General features: G+C 36.0%; 2 protein-coding genes across 3 annotated transcripts; one reads left to right on the forward strand and one right to left on the reverse strand.

Moving 5' to 3' along the window:
• Positions 1-2,179: 2,179 nt before the first annotated feature.
• On the reverse strand, positions 2,180-15,293 carry LOC125681439 (protein IWS1 homolog). 2 transcript variants are annotated; one of them, XM_048921537.2, is made up of 13 exons: positions 15,164-15,293; positions 14,884-14,965; positions 12,279-12,457; positions 11,598-11,753; positions 11,311-11,452; positions 10,991-11,064; positions 10,749-10,870; positions 8,868-9,100; positions 6,951-7,097; positions 6,070-6,798; positions 5,532-5,844; positions 2,348-2,438; positions 2,180-2,265 (listed from the first exon to the last, which is right to left on the reverse strand). In XM_048921537.2, the coding sequence occupies exons 1-13, from the start codon at positions 15,196-15,198 to the stop codon at positions 2,223-2,225; spliced, it is 2,346 nt and encodes a 781-aa protein (XP_048777494.2). In that variant the 5' UTR covers positions 15,199-15,293; the 3' UTR covers positions 2,180-2,222. The 2 variants fall into 2 exon arrangements, with proteins under 2 accessions (XP_048777494.2, XP_048777496.2); XM_048921539.2 differs by lacking the exon at positions 14,884-14,965 and having other exon boundaries at positions 15,164-15,280.
• A 173-nt stretch (positions 15,294-15,466) lies between these two features.
• On the forward strand, positions 15,467-19,219 carry LOC125681953 (prefoldin subunit 2-like). Its single transcript, XM_048922248.2, has 3 exons — positions 15,467-15,607; positions 17,716-17,839; positions 18,248-19,219. Exons 1-3 carry the CDS (start codon positions 15,474-15,476, stop codon positions 18,416-18,418), a joined length of 429 nt encoding a protein of 142 aa, XP_048778205.2. The 5' UTR covers positions 15,467-15,473; the 3' UTR covers positions 18,419-19,219.
• Positions 19,220-21,830: the final 2,611 nt, after the last annotated feature.

Consider the following 21,830-nt stretch of genomic DNA (forward strand, 5'->3'; position numbering starts at 1 on the left):
CGAGGGCCCTTGATTGGTGAATAAACTATATCTATTTATTTTACTATTACATATTTATTTTACGATTGTATAATTATTTCAAAATGATTTATCTATTTTACTATCATTTAATCATTTTACTATTATATATCTATTTTACTATTACATATTCATTTTGCTATCACATATTCATTTTACGATTGTATAATTATTTTAATATGGGATTTCTATTTTACTATTACATATTTATTTTACTATTATATATTTTTTTATTGTATATCCATTTTACTATTATATTTTTATTTTACTATTGCATACTATAAATATCGTTTATGTTATCTTCATGACTTTCAAGGCAAATCATGCGATATTAGAAATTATAGTTACATGAAAAGGTTAAATTGTCCAAAATATTACAGAAAAGGGACATTTAAGTTTTATTTTCTCAGCAAAGAATGATCGGAAGTAATGATCAGAAATCCTTTACATTCACTGTTCAACATTTCAAATTTCAGCGGATGAATTCAGAATTCGAGTTTGTGCTTAGTCGATGAAATGCGTGAAAAATAAAAAAAAAATAAAAAATACGGCCGTCTTACTATCGGATGCGGCACTCCGAGAACTTATTTCCAACACGGTCCTTATTCTGTTTTCGTGAATCTTGGCACAAGATCTCATCAAGCTGATTATATGTATGCTTATGTATAAATGAAAAGAAACAAACGGATAAAAAATTGTATTAATTAAACTAAATTAAACTCAACCCCCCCCCCCCCACCCCCCACGTATCAACATCAACTTTTATTTTATTGGCGGTCATAACCGATTAGTTCACGGCAGATGCTTTTAAGTTCAAAGTGTACGGAGAATTATTTACTAAAGACTTCCATGTGCGACCTATTCGCAGCCAGTGAACCAATCTTTATATCATCACAGCGACGTGAAATGGACACCCTGCCAATTACTCGGCAACAAGCCTGCTAAACGATTGTAAATATTGGAGAAGACAGGGACAAATTCCCCTGTCATTCGCCGCCCTGTACCCGACACTGACGAAACATCAGATAAAGATGTATAATTATACATCAACGGAGTTACTACATAAAAGTAAATAGAAAGTCTCGGTATTTTATTTCTACTGAATGGGTGATTGCCTTCAGTCACTTGACAATAGGTTGTACTGGCTAGGTTAAAACATAATTTTTAGGTCAAATTTGTACAGAATAGGAAGTTTAAGTAAAGCTATGTCGGATTTAGAGGATGTTATGGAGGATGCAATATCCCTCATTTAATTGAATAGTTTTCACAAATATGGGTTTTTTTTTCACTCTGGAGTCTAGACTCAATACCACCACCACCCTTCCCAATTTGGGAACAGAAAAGATACAAACTTGGGTTGCAACCCCCACTCTGAAAAATTTAAAATTTTCTGGATTCGCCAATGAAAGTTCCTTTGAACGAATCATCACGGTGTCACTTTTTTATAGTTCACGGGAAGAACGAATTTTGCTTAATTAATGTTCTATACGAGGCTTTGGAATGAGAATGTACATATTGCGCGAGTTCTCAAAATTAAATGAGAATAAAACAACCTGTCCAATTTCTATATCTATTCACCGCAGTCCTGCTCTTCAAATGGAAGGGTGTAGGAATTTCGCACTCTAATCACTTCCTGAAATGAACTTGGGCTATTTTTATCATTTTTACCGCCAAGCAGCGCATTGAGTTTGGTGCTAATTGTTTTTTTCCGTCAAGCAGCACATTGTGTTTGGTGTTTAACCCCCACTCCCGTCTTGTAGGGGCCTGGATTAGAATAGGTACCCCTTGCTTGTCGTAAGAGGTGACTAAATGGGGCGGTCCTTCGGATTAAACCGCAAAAACCGAGGTCCCGTGTCACAGCAGGTGTGGCACAATAAAGATCCCTCCCAGCTCAAAGGCCGTCAGCGCCGAGCATAGGCCCAAATTTTGCAGCCTTTTACCAGCAATGGTGGCGTTTCCATGAGTGAAAAATTCTCGAGAGGGACGTTAAATATATACACACCTCCCCAAAAGCACACACACATACACCGTGCAGCACATTGAATTTGGTGCTTTTTTTTCCCGCCAAGAGCATATTGAGTTTGTTGTTACTCATCTTCCCACACTTCAAATTCTTGTCCAACACTGATTTCATTATTTAACAAAAAACAACAACAAATAGTTCGGTTAAAATATATACATGTAGTTTATTTTAAATATAGGTATCAAGAGAGGGGCGATAACTCTGTCAGCAGCTTGTCAATGTGCCTGAAAAAGAGGTACACACTTATAATAGATATAAACAGACAACTTCCAAGTATGCACAAAAAATAAAAATTATTTTACACACCCAAGTTGTTCCTCGTAATGTAAGCGCTGACTACGGAGAATCTGCAACAGCTGATCGTCTGGAAATTCCCCATCAGATTCATAACCCTCCCCTACAAAACGATGTCATACTTGAAAAATCAAGTTAATGTTTACATACTGTAGATGTATATACATGTATCATGCCATACTTAAATGCAAACGTACAAGTGGCCTCTTTAATTACCCTACTACTGAGATGCATTATTTTCTCATTAATATCCATGTAAGACAAATATGTACATCTCTCATGTGAAACATAGGTCGCCCATGACAAAGACTCAGGAAATCAGCCTTTCTCAGATCATCACCAGTTCGAGATCGACATTAACCATGTGAGACTTTTCTCTCCCATTACTACAAATATAACCCTGTAGAGATCAGCCTATCTTACACAGCTGTAACAGCATCCATGACGCTAATATAAGCACTCAGATCCACTATCCATAATGACGCTAATATAAGCACTCAGATCCACTATCCATGATGACGCTAATATAAGCACTCAGATCCACTATCCATGATGACGCTAATATAAGCACTCAGATCCACTATCCATGATGATGCTAATATAAGTACTCAGATCCACTATCCATGATGATGCTAATATAAGCACTCGGATCCACTATCCATGATGATGCTAATATAAGCACTCAGATCCACTATCCATGACGACGCTAATATAAGCACTCAGATCCACTACCCATGATGACGCTAAGCACTCAGATTCACTATCCGTGATGACGCTAATATAAGCACTCAGATCCACTATCCATGATAAGCACTCAGATCCACTATCCATGATGATGCTAATATAAGTACTCAGATCCACTATCCATGATGATGCTAATATAAGCACTCAGATCCACTATCCATGATGACGCTTATATAAGCACTCAGATTCACTATCCATGATGACGCTAATATAAGCACTCAGATTCACTATCCATGATGACGCTAATATAAGCACTCAGATCCACTATCCGTGATGACGCTAATATAAGCACTCAGATTCACTATTCGTAATGACGCTAATATAAGCACTCAGATTCACTATCCATGATGACGATAATATAAGCACTCGGATTCACTATCCGTAATGACGCTAATATAAGTACTTAGATTCACTATCCATGATGACGCTAATATAAGCACTCAGATTCACTATCCATGATGACGCTAATATAAGCACTCGGATTCACTATCCGTAATGACGCTAATATAAGCACTCAGATTCACTATCCGTGATGACGCTAATATAAGCACTCAGATTCACTATCCATGGTGACGCTAATATAAGCACTCAGATCCACTATCCGTGATGACACTAATATAAGCACTCAGATCCACTATCCATGATGATGCTAATATAAGCACTCGGATTCACTATCCGTAATGACGCTAATATAAGCACTCAGATCCACTACCCATGATGACGCTAATATAAGCACTCAGATTCACTAAGAGAAGATCCGCTAGGCCAATGCCCACATGAGGAAAAACTGGATACATTGTCACTTGAGTCAGATGGACATGAAGGAACAAATGTGGAATGATGTGAAACTGAAAGTGACATGGAAGAGAGGAATTACACGTTGAGGGATGCTTTGTGTCAAAGGAGGACTATGAGATAACAACTACATGTAGTTTAGGACAATATTCCTAAGAAAGAAGAGGCAACCGAGCTTGAGACTTAATCAGTGGGAGAAGACAAGGGCAGAATGTGAAGGGAAGACCGGTTCAGAGTTTCTTTCTTAGTGAAGTCAGTCTTGATCAATCTACATGTAATCAAAATTCGATCCTTTGATCCACTCACGTATATTGCTACGTTGCGATATACATGTACATAAGCAGATCAAAGGATCTAATTCTGATTAAATGGGGTCAGTCTATGACACGCTCCCGTCTCCTGTAAACTTACAACAGTGGGGACTAAGTAAAGACTCGTGCTGCACACTGTGGTAAGAGAGGGACAATGGCGTATGTTCCACCAATATTCCAGGTTGCATTAAGATATAAATGGCGGTACAAAGAAGTCCAGTAGGAATTGGCCAATTTGCTGGAGGTGTAAAGGAAAGGTCCCACAGAAGTATGGATGAGGCAGATTCAGTTTGTGAGACAGAGTGAAACAACAGCTGACGGGAGAGAAGTAGGACACAGTATTGCTGGACAGAATACGAGACTGGGAGCAAAGGGTGGACCAAGACAGGAAATTGGTTTTCCCTAATATTGTGGAAACAACATTCTGGGCGGACACAGTGTTAGTCTTTCAGTAGTCAAAGACTCTGTCTACAAAACAAGTGACTGTGACACAGGAAGAGCATTGTGAGGAGGTACATGTACATGAGAGAAACATCATCAGCAGACTTTAATGGCGACTGCAGGGATCAAGAATGGAACGTTTGGCTGTTTCCTGTTGAGGGTCGGTGTAGAAGATTCCCAACACAATCAGTATGGAAATTGCTTACACAATTAGGTATGTCCAAGAGCAAGTAAGACAGTGATGAAAACACTGGAAGAAGCAGCAGAGAGAAAGAACATCATACTGGTTATGACACTGTCTAGACAATCCAGGATCCATCGAGTAGTGGATTGACCATCAAATGCTGAACCACGAACTAGGAAATATCATGGTTCAGGGTCGAGATATCCGAGGAAGGTTGGAGACAACCTGATGATGACTGGAATCGACAGACGAGCACTAGGGGAGGAGCATAGAGTGTCAGGCATAATGAGAACTGCTGATGCTGACAGCTAACAGATCATACTACTGTACTAATTATATAATCAGATGAAACTGAATCGTGTAGTGTGGAAAGTGTCTAATTACTTTTTGTAGTCCGAGATCAAAAATCTTGATGATTTTGAATTGTCTCAGTTTTCTGAAAGAACTCACTACACTACAGGAAAATTGTGAGTTAAAAGAAATCATTCACTATTTACTCATGTGGGATATTGAAATTCCACCTTTGGAACAAAATTTGCTCTGCAGGACTTGAAAAGCCTCTTCCCAGATGACAAATCTTGTCCCCTTGGTGAAATTTCCCAATTTCAGTTGTTTAATGAAAGGTTCTATTCGCCAAAATATTCAACCCCTAGAGGTGAGACTTCCTATATTCTTCATGATGAATTCTTATAATCACCCCACATACAGAAATTTCACTCACCATTCTGTACTGCAGCCACATGTTTCACTCTATCTGCTGTCCCCTGGTCTGGGGCAGAACTCATGTCCTTCACTGATTTCTCTTTCCTCATCCCAACTGCCTGTTTTTCTTTAACGCTGGAATCGGGGTCAGAAAGCCCTGTGGGTGGCTTGGGATCAGGAGGCAATAATCCCAACTGTTGACTGTTGTCAGGATGCGATATTCTTGTGGACTCTGTAAAGTCTACACTTTGTCTGTCCTGATCGAATATGTTGCTGTCAACACTGTCCATTACTGAGCTCAGTGAAGATACAAATAACCGATCCTTGATGACCTGTTACCAATGATAAAAAGTTAATACGTTTTACCCATGAAACAAAAACAGAGGATATAATTAAGATAGATTTAAATGTACATCTTACAATTAGCACTTTTTTATGGATACAGAAAACCAAATAAGGATTATGCACTAATTTAGATGTTGCATGACATATGCTGGGAGATTCTTCCTGACCCTAGTCGTGATGCATTACAAATCAACTGTAGCTGAGTTCAATACCTGTCCTATAGCTGAGTTGACACTCTCAAATTTTTTCATGGAAGGGCTATGGCATCCTCTTGGTCTGGGTACATTATCATCTGATTCAGTGTGGTCCCTTCCCTGTGACCTAATTTCTCTGGAGTGTTTTAGATTTTTTGACCTGAAATTCTCATCCTCTGATTTGGTCAGGTTACTTCCCGATTTCCTCACTTCTCTGGAAAGCTTTAGATTTCTTTGTCTGGGAACCTCTTCTTCTGATGTGGTGTGACACACTCCCTGTGACCTAACTTCTCCGGAATCTTTTACATCTGACACAACACTCGGGCTCTTTCGGTCATTCTTTCTATTCGGTTTTTGTTTGTTAGAATGAGATGAATTTTTGCTAGTTTCACTTTCACTTCCACTTTCCTCATTACTGGGTTTATTCTTTTCAACATCAGGCCTCTCCGCTTGTAAATACTTATATTTTCCCATCTTTGTTTCCCCCACATCAAACTCAGAGTCCTCTTTAATCTTATCATCCACTGTCTTTGAACTTTGACCTTCTGTTCGAGTCTTTTGCTGTGCTGCCTTCTCTGTTGTGTGTGATTTAGACATTCTATCCTGGTACTGCTTTGAATGCTGACACGGAAGTAGGTCACACATCAGATGTAAATGAGGCTCCACTCCCGTCTGTTTGCCAGGCTTCCCTAAGGAGGGGCTTGCTACTGGTGGAATGATATCTGTTTTTCTCTGGTCAAATTTTGACTGAAACAAAGCAAGAATTGGTCATACACTTTGATATGAAACAAATTTTGTTGAAGTTCTAACACTAGTGACATGGACAGCCATTTATGAAGTATCTGAAATTCGTTAAGTGGAGAAGAATTCCATTAAAACATTCATTAGAATTTGTTTACCAGATATTCAGAGTTTTGATCTGCAGTAAAGTTCTGATTTGGCACAGGAGTAAACTGAATAGCACCCAGATTTCGCTGATTTTCCGTGGAAGTTCTCTTCCCTGAAAGTCGTTCCTTGAACTCAGACAGCTTTGCCTCCATCTCTGCCTGAAAACAAAATCAGCAAGAAATTGTGATGTTTTCTCATATACTGTAGAATCATTTAAATTCGCGGGGGCCAATTTTCGTGGATTGCTGAATTTTTACAGGTTTGTGGGGACGTAATTTCGTGGATTTATATATCTGTAAGATTCTTGTATACTAGTTGTCTTTATTCGTTGAGAATGTAAATTCATGAGTGAGGGGTACCCACAAATTCCACGAAAATTGAGCCACCACGAATTCTAATGATTCCACAGTGTACAAAATTCCTCCATCAACAGTCATCATACTACACAAAGCCATCACCACAGTCATCATACTACACAAAGCCATCACCACAGTCACCATACTACACAAAGTCATCACCACAGTCATCATACTACACAAAGCCATCACCACAGTCACCATACTACACAAAGCCATCACCACAGTCATCATACTACACAAAGCCATCACCACAGTCACCACACTACACAAAGCCATCACCACAGTCATCATACTACACAAAGCCATCACCACAGTCATCATACTACACAAAGCCATCACCACAGTCACCATACTACACAAAGCCATCACCACAGTCATCATACTACACAAGCCATCACCACAGTCATCATACTACACAAAGCCATCACCACAGTCATCATACTACACAAAGCCATCACCACAGTCATCATACTACACAAAGTCATCACCACAGTCACCATACTACACAAAGCCATCACCACAGTCACCATACTACACAAAGCCATCACCACAGTCAAATGTTGTTAAATGTGATCCCAGTTTTATATAGTCTGTGTTATGTTGTTAAATGTGATCCCAGTTTTATATAGTCTGTGTTATGTTGTTAGATGTGATCCCAGTTTTATATAGTCTGTGTTATGTTGTTAGATATGATCCCAGTTTTATATAGTCTGTGTTATGTTGTTAGATATGATCCCAGTTTTATATAGTCTGTGTTATGTTGTCAAATGTGATCCCAGTTTCATATAGTCTGTGTTATGTTGTTAAATGTGATCCCAGTTTTATCAAGTTTAAAATCATAACACAGACTATATAAAACTGGGATCACATTTAACAACATAACACAGACTATAAAACTGGGATCACATTTAACAACATAACACAGACTATATAAAACTGGGATCATATTTAACAACATAACACAGACTATATAAAACAGGGATCACATTTAACAACATAACACAGACTATAAAACTGGGATCACATTTAACAACATAACACAGACTATATAAAACTGGGATCACATTTAACAACATAACACAGACTATATAAAACTGGGATCACATTTAACAACATAACACAGACTATATAAAACTGGGATCATATTTAACAGCAAAGTTTATATAAAACTGGGATTCCATCCGATAGCACAGAAAAATGAATAGCCGTGTCGCTTGTTTACTTAAGTTACCTGGTCAGCTTGTTTAATTAAGTTACCTGGTCAGGTTGTTTAATTAAGTTAACCAGTCAAGTTGTTTACTTAAGTTACCAGGTCAGGTTGTTTACTTAAGTTACCTGGTCAAGTTGTTTAATTAAGTTACCAGGTCAGGTTGTTTACTTAAGTTACCTGGTCAGGTTGTTTAATTAAGTTAACCAGTCAAGTTGTTTACTTAAGTTACCTGGTCAGGTTGTTTACTTAAGTTACCAGGTCAGGCTGTTTACTTAAGTTACCAGGTCAGCTTGTGTAATTAAGTTACCTTGTCAGGTTGTTTACTTAAGTTACCAGGTCAGGTTGTTTAATTAAGTTACCTGGTCAGGCTGTTTAGACAGAAATCCAAAGGTATTCCTACTAGCTGGAACTTTGTCTGCCATGTCTCTAGCTGACTCCAGTCGTCGTTTAACTCGCCACTGATGTAAGATGTCATCTTCAGGACGAGCAGGCTTTGTTGCTCGAGGGAAAACCGGCACATTGTTAGTAGGGCGAGGATAAGAAGCCACCTCCTGGTTCAGAGATGGATATTGGGGTCTTGAGGGACCAGTATCTGAATTCATAAAAAGCTGATGCTAAGTTATGTGAGTTCAATTGTTTTGATTACTATTATGTGCTTACATTAATATCATTCACATAAAGATTTTAAGATTTCTGATCAACATTAAACAAAAGGTCCACGTTACATATTGTTAGCCTGATCAGTTGCAATTTCCCATATAAACATTTAAAACCCTACTGTGGGCCAAACCTTGCACTAGAGGTATTCAGGGCTATCACTACAGTTTTTGAGACAGGGTCCTGATCCCTATTGATTGGGAAATTTACCAGAACTTTTTGTTCAAAAACAACAAAATTATTTACTCTCAAATAAATACAACATGTGCATTGCAGAGAAGTAATTCGTAATACATAATACAATATTGTACATATCATGCAGTTAACATGGAGGACATTCCCTCTCTCTTATATAAATTTAAATTTGCATAATCTTTTAAGTACAATAACATTTTTACAATTAAGAAGCTGTTTAAATTTATATTTATCTGGTCTAGTTGTATAATATCTATTAAAGTTTTCCAATCTTGATTTTTTAATACTTTCATCAGTACATACAGTATAAATGAATAATGGAACTCCTCAGCCAAATCATTATTGTTACATAAGGCCCATACTCTCTTATTTCTTAGAATGTTTAACCACAGGTATTTTTTTAACTCTACAGGTATTCTAAAATATGATGCTTTAAATCTACATAGTATTTCCCTTTTATTTTAAGGAAGTTCATCTAAATAAAATTCAAAATTTGGTTCATTTTTAAAGATGGAATAAATAATTGCTTTTGACGGATTACATAAAAGTTCATTCCATTTCTGTATACTCTGATCCTTCAGTGTTTGTAATACCTTTGCATTTAACCAGTCTGTGTTTAAAAATCTTCATTATCCCATACATATGACAATCCACACTCATTTAAAATGTTTCTAATGCATTTTATCAAGGGGTTATTATCTTTACATGTAAGTGAATAGTGAGAATTTTTTTATTGACATACAATCACCCAGGTGTATTTTGATAACAGGTGATCATTTGAGAAATATATCTTTACGTTGTCTTAAAATTAGGAATTTCTGGACAAGTATTTTTGTTTATTTTCCAGTTAGGGAGGGTCATTTTATTGGACCCAATTTAGGGAGATTGATGAATCAATCTTTCATTGATTTTAGCAATCTTCAATCTATATTACATAAGGATGGTACCCATGTGGTTTGTGATAAGAATTTTAAAGAATTGTTTTTATATATTCTTATGTAAAACTTTAAACCCTTCTTGTGGCCCCCATCTGATATCATGGTTTTAAAAAAATTGATCTCCATAACATGAAGATGCTTGAATATACATTTATCTTCATAAAGATTTTTAAAGAATTTTTCAATAGACGTAGAATTTTAAACTCTTTATTACAATATGCCCCCATCACCTTGGGGTCAGGGTTAACACGTATGCGAAGATAGATCTCATTACATCAGGAAGCTTTTGCACATGTTTTGGCATTTCTGCTTCCGTAGCTCTAGAGAAGAATTTCTTTTTTATCTTACTTTCACTATTTGTTAATTAAACCCACATGAATCTTTTTCTCGGGTAAGCCAAGATGTGTAAAATTCATGGTATAAATTAATAAAAAAATGTGCAATTCTTACCAAAATTTTTGGCAAAAGCTGGACGGTATGGCTGCTCTTCAAAACTGGACAAGGTTCCGTCACAGGAGCTTCCTAACCCGTCTGTACTTACAATAGGGTCAGTAGACGAAACTGTGCTCACACTGAAATGAATATCATCTACCAATAACCCTCTAATTTCATGAAAGCTTAAGATATAAATGTACACTAATAATGTCCCTGTTGGATGGTACTAGGTAAAAGTTGATATTTGACACACTAACCTCCTCTCCAGTAACCTTTCTGCCCTGTCCTGCAGTCGCTGTGTGATTTCATCTGGAGGGGAATTTTCTGCCACCTAAAATTAAGACAGAGTTACACAATTTGTGCACTGTCCATGTATACCTACAAGATGTCCATATGGCTCTTTATTTTTCTTTCACTACGAGAATTTATTTTGAATTCAATCTGTCTCTATGCTCCCTGGATTTATATACATGACATGTTCAACTCTCAACATTCTGAATAAATAGATATGAAAATTGATAGTTCTAAAAACTTAAAAACATTACAATTTTCACTTAAATGTTACAAATTATAGTACCTTTCTGACAGAGGATTTTTTTTTCTGCTCGTTTTGTGCTAATGAAGGGTCAATCCACCAGAAATCCTTAGCACTGGCTGCAGTTTGTCTCTGTCTCTCCTCCCGGCTCATTGGTTCACTTCTCCGAAATCTCTCAATATACCTGTCATAATTCATAGACAACATTTATAACCAAATTCCATACCGATAGCCTACTTTATAATACCTCAGACTGAATCGCCTAACTAATATCCTGAATTTTCTCTACAGAGAAAACCTAACAATATGAAACTGTAGCACGTAACAACCTCTGCAGTGTTGATGGATCTTCCTCTGTTGGCCCCTTGGGGTCTGTTTCTGTGAAAGACAGAGTCTGCTTTACGTCAGAGTAATCCTCTTTTCTACCATATAAACCTAACATTTTGTGTAAGGCATATGGACTTCTATCATCTCTGCCCGTCAGACTGAAAAAAAAAGACAAAAATTTTTGTTCAAATCTCTTATGACATTGATTTGAGTAAATTGGTACAGAGTTAGCATACATGAAATTTGTCTTAACTGCTGACATTTCACACACAACACTTATTATCTACTAAAGGGGCATTAGCTGTGAAAGCGATGGCAACCATTTTCCAATTTTTCTCAAAATCTCTAAATGGCATAGGAATACATATTAATAACTAATAAAACCATTTATTTTGTACAAAAACAAGAGAAACCTAAAAAAAAAAAAAAACTACGTAAGATAACCGCTTTTAGTGGAAATAAACATCTAAGGAAGAATTACATGTATTGTCTAGCAAGAAAATAATGATCTAATTACCAAATTTACACATTCATGTGCCTGCTTCGGGGTTTAAAAGTGTTTGAAATAATCAAATATTGGTGTTATTACTAAAATATATAATATAGAACAATTTTCACTGCATTAAGTTTTTGGTGACAAAATGACAGCTAATGCCCCTTTGAGAGACACATACATTAGGTACCTCACAGAAGATGGTCGCTCACTGCTTGGCCAGGATTCATCCAGCTTAGAGGACACATTGTCATCAGGGGGAGGAGTTTTAGTTAAATACCGATTACCTCCCATGAGAAACACTTCATCTTCAGGATTTGGATGCTTGTCAGATTTTCCTTCATCCTTAGTGGGGTTACCCAAGGCTGTCTGTGACAAGTATATATTGCAGTTTAAACAATATACATTCATTAAATTGATGGGGATTGAGCAGCAAACTTTGTATATACACGAGTTCTCTCCCTAATGTAATATTGTCATTTATATTCTATGTACAGACCAGTCATTCAATGTTGTGGAGAAATAACAATACTGTATAGTATTAGTACAGGGTTATTTCCACCTCTAGTTAGTTTTGCCTTTCTATATTTGCAGACAGTTTCACCCTATTTTAAATTCGTCAAGACACAGTTGTTCTAAAAGAGTGATAAGAGAGAGAAAAGTTTCATGCAGCCTTCAATTTGCCTACTGACGTGAACGAAAGGGACAAAAATAAAATGGGGGCGAATATTTCCTTATATACAGTAATACATGAACTGTAAAATTTACATTTCATATAGGGGTGTAACAATATATTGATAAATCAGTATATTGTGATATATCAAAATTGCGATGCAAAATAAATGTACTAGTTTTTTTTAATATATGTTTTGCGATATTGTTCGTTGATGTTAAATCATCTGTTGTGTTGGTTCCTTTCTTAGACTGAGTTACTTATAAAATATAAAATGTTTAGACAACTTTACAATAGACGGTGACAGAATTGTCAGAGTACAAAAACAAAAAATGAAATCTGGGACCACTTTTGCATAAAGGTTAAGACAACATGAAAAAAAAAATTATTTATCAATCCGTACAAACATGAAGAACAATCACATTTTTGATATACACCTTTTTACCTACAGGTTTCCTTTATACATGTATATGTATTATATGGCTGCAATCTTTATTTCATTTGCCACTTCTGTTGTAATTTCTGTATTCGTAACATGTTATTGAACCTTACTGTCATATTTGTAACATTGGAAAACCTTTTGATTCACATCACTCAGTTTAAATAATATATCTAGTAAATGGTAATATCACACAACAACACATTTTCTTTACCATTTAGAAATTCACAACTTTAATCTACAATCTAATTAAAATTAGCTGTTTAGAATCCACTTTGAATTCTGAAAGAGAAGTGATAGTTAGCGGATTCAAAACAGCAAATTTTAATTAATAGATTGTTGAAACTATTGCCTTTGAATTCCCTATAATTCTGATAAATACAGATCTACATATCTTAACTATTTCACAAATATGCAATTTTAATATTTATCATATACTTGGTAATGATTATGCCAATTATTCATATATGTGTGTATAATATGTTTATTTTCCCCCCAGTGATATCGTGTGTGTATTTTATGTATATATTTTATATTGTGTTATCTATTTTTCTATTCTCTCATTTATCTGTCTGTGAATATGTTTTATACAGGACTACAATGTAAACTAGTCATTTGTACTAATTGTGCTATCCTGTCTAAATAAAAGAATTTATTATTATTATTATTATTATTATACACTGAGCAATATGGATGAGATCACAAGAGCTAATAACAATGACTGGTCCAAAAACCTATATAACATCAGACCAGCAAAAATACATATGATCATATCATCTGGTGCATCAAAATTGGTATCGTATAAGTTTTACATTATGACCCCTGGGTCGAGGCCTCTGCTGGTGGACTGTTAGTTCCCGAGGGTCTCTACAGCCCAGTAGCTAAGTACTTCGTTACTAGCTTGAAAATACGGATGTATATTTAATTGCTGTTATAAAATTTAGAAATTCATTTCAAAATTAAGGATTATCCCCCTCACGCATAGCTCTTATCCTTAGATGAATTTGACTCCACCTTTTTGGCACACCGTTTTTCCCTATAACAGGTCTAAAACTTCATTGTTATTTCGGATTTCAAAAATTTCGGTTGAGCATCACTGAAGAGACATTATTTGTTGAAATGCGCATCTGGTGCATCAAACTTGGTACCGTATAAGTTTTACATCAAAAATACATAATGATCATATCAATCTGGAAATTAACATATTCGCTTGTAACAATCAATTTATAATAAATGTATCAAACTTTTACCAGACTGCAAGTTTTTACCAGAATAAATCATTTTATCATGTTTTTGCCATAGTAGAGTAATGTGTCAAATATTCCTTTATGTACCTATAAAATGCCAAAAAGTAACCCGGATGTGATAAAAAGAATATTTAATATCTTATAAAATCAGATCTAGGACTCCATACAATTTTTTAAAAAGCACTATCCCGTTTGCATACAACATTTAAGCATATAAAAGTGCTATATATGATAAATAGAATATTACATGCCCAAAATCCATATATATGTCATATCAGCTCTCTGGCCCCACATCAACCCCCGGGCTGATATGGGATGACTCAGGCTGTCAGATATGATAAATATGGATTTTAGCATGTAATATTTTCTATACATCTACTATATTTTCAGTAAAGCAAAATATAATCTGATTCGCATATGCTTGCAACTTTATTACCTTTTTCTGTGTGTTGGAGAGGTGTCTGTGTTTACTTGGGTGATAATAAGCTTTAGGTAATGGTTTAACCGCAAATGGGTCCCTAAAATTTTGAATAAAACTTATTAATAACTATTATTTGGTGGTAAAAATTACAAAAATATATTCAAAAGGGCCCAACGGTTTCACCGACTATACAGCCGATTTCGTGTTCATGCACGTTTAGATGCGAAGGATGAAATCAAAAGAAGTAGTTAAATAAGAAAACACTTTGATATACAGCTGTCAAACACTTGTAAACCTGGAAACTTTCTGAGCTTTTGATCCCAACACCATTCTTTATATGTTGTCCTTTTCTAAGGAAACCACAATCAAGTTTTCAGAAGTTCAATATTTTCCGCCATATTTAAACAAATGCGAATCTGGTATTTAGAAGAAACGATATAATTGGTCTATAAGGAAATTGTCTTGGATTTCGTTGCATCAGTTTTTCGATGAAATAAACGCGTTTCTGTCATATACCGTCATTTTGTCAAAGATATAAACCTCCTTTCAAAACTAAAAACTCCTTTGATAAAATTCATTTTTCGTTTTGTAAAAATATAAGTTCTATGTTTACCAAAATGGCGAGTAACATTAACAAGTCCAAGGAACAAATCATTGCTGGTTTTCAGGAATTAAGACATCAACAGAGGGCAATAGCGTCGAAAATATCAGAATTAGAAATGGACATGAAAGAGCACGAGTAAATATTTTAGTATTTTGTATCTGAAACGTTCGGTGTTGTAGTCGGTGTGTGTCGCACGTGTGTTGGAAACCACGTTGTTTCGGCATGGTCCATGGTTATAATGACGCATTTTGATACTGTTGGTCTGATGTATATATCTATGTCATTAGTTAAGTAACTCCTTTAGCACTCTCAGTAGCCAACGTATACCCCAAAACTAGGGAGACATATACTATTATCTAGTCCATCACATTCTTTGTTTTTGCCCAAAGCTATGGTAGCTTGATTTAAGTGCAGAACCTTCTGATCGAGTATTATTACAGGAGTAGACAAATCGATTTTTGAAGTACTTGTCTAGGGACAGATAGAAAGCCAAATTCACTTGCACTACCACAAAATTCACTTGCCCCACTTTAAATTCAGAAATTTATTTATTAAATTAATTTTAGATAACTTACCTTGTTTAATTCATTCATAGCTATTCCTGTTTGCTCATCGTAATAAATCAATCAAAGACCAAGTTTCCTCCCATGATTTGAGATATCCCCAGATTTCTTTGTTTTGTCATATTGCGCTTTCTTTTTAGGTAGAGGTGGTTGATCATGGTTATTATTACAGTCGGGGTCCTTTCTTTTTCCCGCTAAATGTCACAAACTTGTCCATGTTTCAGTTCATCAGCACATTACGCATTCATCAACACATTGCATCGAAATAGATTCAGCACTTTGCAATTAATTTTGCCATACATTTAAGCATTTTAATGATCTGTGTCATTTTTCACTAGAGAGGTGGATATGTATTTTTAATATGTTTTACGGTGTGACCGACGTTGAGACAAGCATAATATCTTGCCACCTGACTTTATGCATTTAATCCACCTATTCATTTAATATGGGAAATATAACACAGTTGGGGTAAGCAGTGCATTGTGACGTCATAGTAGCTGTGATTTTTTTTTCTCACTTTTCTTTCAAACTAATTATTAACAACAAAATGTATGAAGGTATGACAAAGCTTGTCTGGTGACTCTAATATGTAATAATTGGAGCGAGCTCGTCGCTTTACAACGCGAGCTTCGCTTGCTATTAAAATGCTGGATGAATGCTGACATATTTTCAATTTATCCATGATAGACTCTGTCAACAATAATACTTTTATTTTAGTTTAAAAATCCACTTGCCCGTGGACAAGTTTTTGTAAATTTACCTGCCCGACTTCAAAATATACTTGCCCTGGGCGTCAGGTTTTGCTATTCGTCTACCCCTGATTGCACTCTGCTTTAGGGGATGAATGTTTAAGTACAGTTCTCGTTATAAAAAAAACCAATGCAGGATAAAGGTTGAAACTGAAATTGACTAGGGTTGTTGGTTTCCAACTCTATTGAGGATTTGACAGCTCATTATCTCTTTTCATCAAACTCTCTTTGATTCTCGCTCACAACAATCAAGGGTTTACATTTTTAATAAACAATCCCTGGTCTAGGATTATTGGAATTATCTGTGTCTCAGGACAGGCCCTCACCACAGTTAGAATGCCACCTATATACTAGTACCCACAATGTAACAGAGAAGTTTTCAAAAATATTGCAATAGACATGTTGATTATAAAGCTAATAATTTGTTCATATGTTAAATAAAATATCTGGACTATTGTTGAATGTGAACTTGTTTTGAGATAATAGGATCTGTGATGGTATGAAACATTCTGGGTATTTAAGTTGAACATTTGTAAACATGTTGACCAGCAATTTGTTGTTTCACACACTGCACAGAAATCAGTGTTTTAAAATTTTAGATAAGTTAATAACTCAAAATTCAGTCGCGTCTTTGAATGTCTTTTAACATTCATTTTTGTCCTCTTTTAACTGGTTTAATTCAAATTGATTCAAATTATAACCATCATTGAACTGTTTAAGTTTAAGCTACTGAGGGGTAGCTTTATGCAAATTAACCTGTGAGTCATGTGGCTGCTGTAATGTAGATCCTGTGTCATCATCATCATTTGATACATGTATAATCCACGATTTATCATGGCACAATTAAAGCATCATGAATCTGTGTAGTATTTTTTCTGAAATAGGATCAATGTATATTTGCAGGAATATAATTTATAATATGTTTTTTCAGATTAGTAATAGATACACTTAAAGATGTAGCCCCAGACAGGAAGTGTTTCAGATTGGTGGGAGGTGTTTTAGTGGAGAGGACAGTCAAAGATGTTCTTCCAGCTTTGTTGAACAATAAAGATCAGGTAAGCAATGTACACTTCTCCCCAGCACAGCAAACAGTTTATACTACTCAGCACAGCAAACAGTTTATACTACTCAGCACAGCAAACAGTGTACTCTCCTTAGCACTCTCTTCCCTAGCACAAGGCATATTTTAATTATTAAACTTTTTGTAATGTCAAGTGTAGAGTATATGTATGTATAAACTAGCTAATTTTGTTTTGAGAAATATCTACTTTTTTACATTAATTTCTATGTAGGGGGAGGGGGGGGGGGGGGCAGTTTGTACTGAAATTTGAAATCGTCTTGCACTTTGTTTCAACAGAAACTGCAGAAAATAAAATTTCTCATTATGAATTTGAAAAATTGTCCCAAATGTGGACAGATGTATACAATATTACTATCAGCAATTCTCTCATTTTCTTTTGCAGATGGGTAAACTTGTAGAAACATTAACCAAACAGCTAGAATCCAAGGGTAGTGAGATCAACAAATACAGAGAGAAGCATAATCTGAAGATCAAAGGGGAGGAGTCCAAAGACATGGAAAAATCCAACAAAGACATGAAAACAGCAGGTGTGTTAGTCGCCAAGGAGAGTTAGCAAAGGGACACAACTCTGTTGAAATGAAGATTGTGCTCAAGTGCTAACATCACAGAATAGTGTTCGGATATTTGTGCAAAAGTGCATAGCTGTACAAACTTCTTAATAAGCCCAGTGTGTGTTACGTTCCCAAGGCCAGTGGCATATTAAAAATTCAGATTATTTTCCCCATATTATGCAAAGTAAATTTCACTTCAAGCTCTGTTCATTGTAACAAATAAATTTTGCACAACACTTTCCCCAAAATTGTCCAAATTAAATATGAAATAGCAGATTGACCGATTTCATTGATGATAGGTTTCTATTGAACTCCAATATGAAATTTATTTCGATGTTTATTTTTGTCCAAAGCAGTGCTGGTAATTTGAATTTTGTCCATTTTATTGCTGTTGGATGTTGCAGTAATTTGGTTTCCAGTAAATGTATTGATGTTTGAAAGAGAGAAAAAACACATCTACCAGGTCTATGTTTTTGTTACCTTTTACTTAAATAACTTATTGACATTGAGGATATCTAAGTGAATAACAGCCCTTTGTATGTTCTGTTGTATTTACAGGTACATTATATATTACTTGTCTTATAAATGTCATTGTAAACAAACTTGTGTTTATATGTACATTGTGTAAAAGTCATTGTAAGCAAACTCAATTTCATATAAGAAGATACAATTATATAATTTGCATTAGCTATGCACTTACTCTGTGAGTAAATCTTATTTCTGTAAATCTAGACTGAAGACATGCATACCTTAGGCCATTACAGATAACGCTTCTTCTGGTTGAACATTAAATATAAACTGTACATTGATGTTCATGTGTTTTTGTTCATGATAACTGTCCAGATTAAGCATGTGGGAGATGAATGGAACAACATGAATATAGTGAGCGATATAAAGTCACCTGCCATTCAATCTGATTAAAATCAGATCCTCGGTCCGCTCCTCTTTTTTATTTCTTGTCGCTACACGAAGCGACAAGAAAAAAAGAGGAGCGGATCGAGGATCTGATTTTAATCAGATTGCCTGGCATTAAACATGGGTACTGACAGACACCTGTTACGAGTCGGATTATACAGGTGAACTACTTGTGTATTGGATAATGAGGACAGATTTAGACTTGTTCTGTAGATAGGATATAATGAGGAGAGCGGTATCATGACTTGTCCTATAGATAGGATATAATGAGGAGAGCTCTATCATGATTTGTTCTGTAGATAGGATATAATGAGGAGAGCGGTATTATGACTTGTTCTGTAGATAGGATATAATGAGGAGAGCTCTATCATGACTTGTTCTGTGGAGAGCGGTATCATGACTTGTTCTGTAGATAGGATATAATGAGGAGAGCTCTATAATGACTTGTTCTGTAGATAGGATATAATGAGGAGAGCGGTATTATGACTTGTTCTGTAGATAGGATATAATGAGGAGAGCGGTATTATGACTTGTTCTGTTCCTGAGTGCTGTAGATAGGATATAATGAGGAGAGCTGTATCATGACTTGTTCTGTAGATAGGATGTAATGAGGAGAGCTGTGTCATGACTTGTTCTATAGATAGGATATAATGAGGAGAGCTGTATCATGACTTGTTCTGTAGATAGGATATAATGAGGAGAGCTGTATTATGACTTGTTCTGTAGATAGGATATAATGAGGAGAGCTCTATCATGACTTGTTCTGTAGATAGGATATAATGAGGAGAGCTGTATCATGACTTGTTCTGTAGATAGGATATAATGGGGAGAGTGGTATTATGACTTGTTCTGTTTCTGGGTGCTGTAGATAGGATATAATGAGGAGAGCGGTATTATGACTTGTTCTGTTCCTGAGTGCTGTAGATAGGATATAATGAGGAGAGCTCTATCATGACTTGTTCTGTTCCTGAGTGCTGTAGATAGGATATAATGAGGAGAGCGGTATTATGACTTGTTCTGTTCCTGAGTGCTGTAGATAGGATATAATGAGGAGAGCGGTATTATGACTTGTTCTGTTCCTGAGTGCTGTAGATAGGATATAATGAGGAGAGCGGTATTATGACTTGTTCTGTTCCTGAGTGCTGTAGATAGGATATAATGAGGAGAGCTGTATCATGACTTGTTCTGTAGATAGGATGTAATGAGGAGAGCTGTGTCATGACTTGTTCTATAGATAGGATATAATGAGGAGAGCTGTATCATGACTTGTTCTGTAGATAGGATATAATGAGGAGAGCTGTATTATGACTTGTTCTGTAGATAGGATATAATGAGGAGAGCTCTATCATGACTTGTTCTGTAGATAGGATATAATGAGGAGAGCTGTATCATGACTTGTTCTGTAGATAGGATATAATGAGGAGAGCTGTATCATGACTTGTTCTGTAGATAGGATATAATGAGGAGAGCTGTATCATGACTTGTTCTGTAGATAGGATATAATGAGGAGAGCTCTATCATGACTTGTTCTGTAGATAGGATATAATGAGGAGAGCTGTATCATGACTTGTTCTGTAGATAGGATATAATGAGGAGAGCTGTATCATGACTTGTTCTGTAGATAGGATATAATGAGGAGAGCTCTATCATGACTTGTTCTGTAGATAGGATATAATGAGGAGAGTGGTATTATGACTTGTTCTGTTTCTGAGTGCTGTAGATAGGATATAATGAGGAGAGCGGTATTATGACTTGTTCTGTTCCTGAGTGCTGTAGATAGGATATAATGAGGAGAGCGGTATTATGACTTGTTCTGTTCCTGAGTGCTGTAGATAGGATATAATGAGGAGAGCTGTATCATGACTTGTTCTGTAGATAGGATGTAATGAGGAGAGCTGTGTCATGACTTGTTCTATAGATAGGATATAATGAGGAGAGCTGTATCATGACTTGTTCTGTAGATAGGATGTAATGAGGAGAGCTGTGTCATGACTTGTTCTATATATAGGATATAATGAGGAGAGCTGTATCATGACTTGTTCTGTAGATAGGATATAATGAGGAGAGCTGTATCATGACTTGTTCTGTAGATAGGATATAATGAGGAGAGCTCTATCATGACTTGTTCTGTAGATAGGATATAATGAGGAGAGCGGTATTATGACTTGTTCTGTTCCTGAGTGCTGTAGATAGGATATAATGAGGAGAGCGGTATTATGACTTGTTCTGTTCCTGAGTGCTGTAGATAGGATATAATGAGGAGAGCTCTATCATGACTTGTTCTGTTCCTGAGTGCTGTAGATAGGATATAATGAGGAGAGCTGTATCATGACTTGTTCTGTAGATAGGATGTAATGAGGAGAGCTGTGTCATGACTTGTTCTATAGATAGGATATAATGAGGAGAGCTGTATCATGACTTGTTCTGTAGATAGGATATAATGAGGAGAGCTGTATCATGACTTGTTCTGTAGATAGGATATAATGAGGAGAGTGGTAT

The sequence above is a fragment of the Ostrea edulis genome, chromosome 2 (assembly GCF_947568905.1).
Source record: "Ostrea edulis chromosome 2, xbOstEdul1.1, whole genome shotgun sequence".
NCBI lineage: Eukaryota > Metazoa > Mollusca > Bivalvia > Ostreida > Ostreidae > Ostrea > Ostrea edulis.

Excerpts from the sequence above, each read along its gene's own strand:
- LOC125681439 (XM_048921537.2), bottom strand. The coding sequence starts at position 15,198 with ATGGTGTTGGGATCAAAAGCTCAGAAAGTTTCCAG. Across the intron at positions 11,065-11,310 it reads AAAAATCCTCTGTCAGAAAG|GTGGCAGAAAATTCCCCTCC; the intron begins GTACTATAATTT and ends TCTTAATTTTAG. Across the intron at positions 2,266-2,347 it reads CATTACGAGGAACAACTTGG|GCACATTGACAAGCTGCTGA; the intron begins GTGTGTAAAATA and ends CCTCTTTTTCAG.
- LOC125681953 (XM_048922248.2), top strand. The coding sequence starts at position 15,474 with ATGTTTACCAAAATGGCGAGTAACATTAACAAGTCCAAGGAACAAATC. Across the intron at positions 15,608-17,715 it reads ATGGACATGAAAGAGCACGA|ATTAGTAATAGATACACTTA; the intron begins GTAAATATTTTA and ends ATGTTTTTTCAG. Across the intron at positions 17,840-18,247 it reads TGTTGAACAATAAAGATCAG|ATGGGTAAACTTGTAGAAAC; the intron begins GTAAGCAATGTA and ends TTTCTTTTGCAG.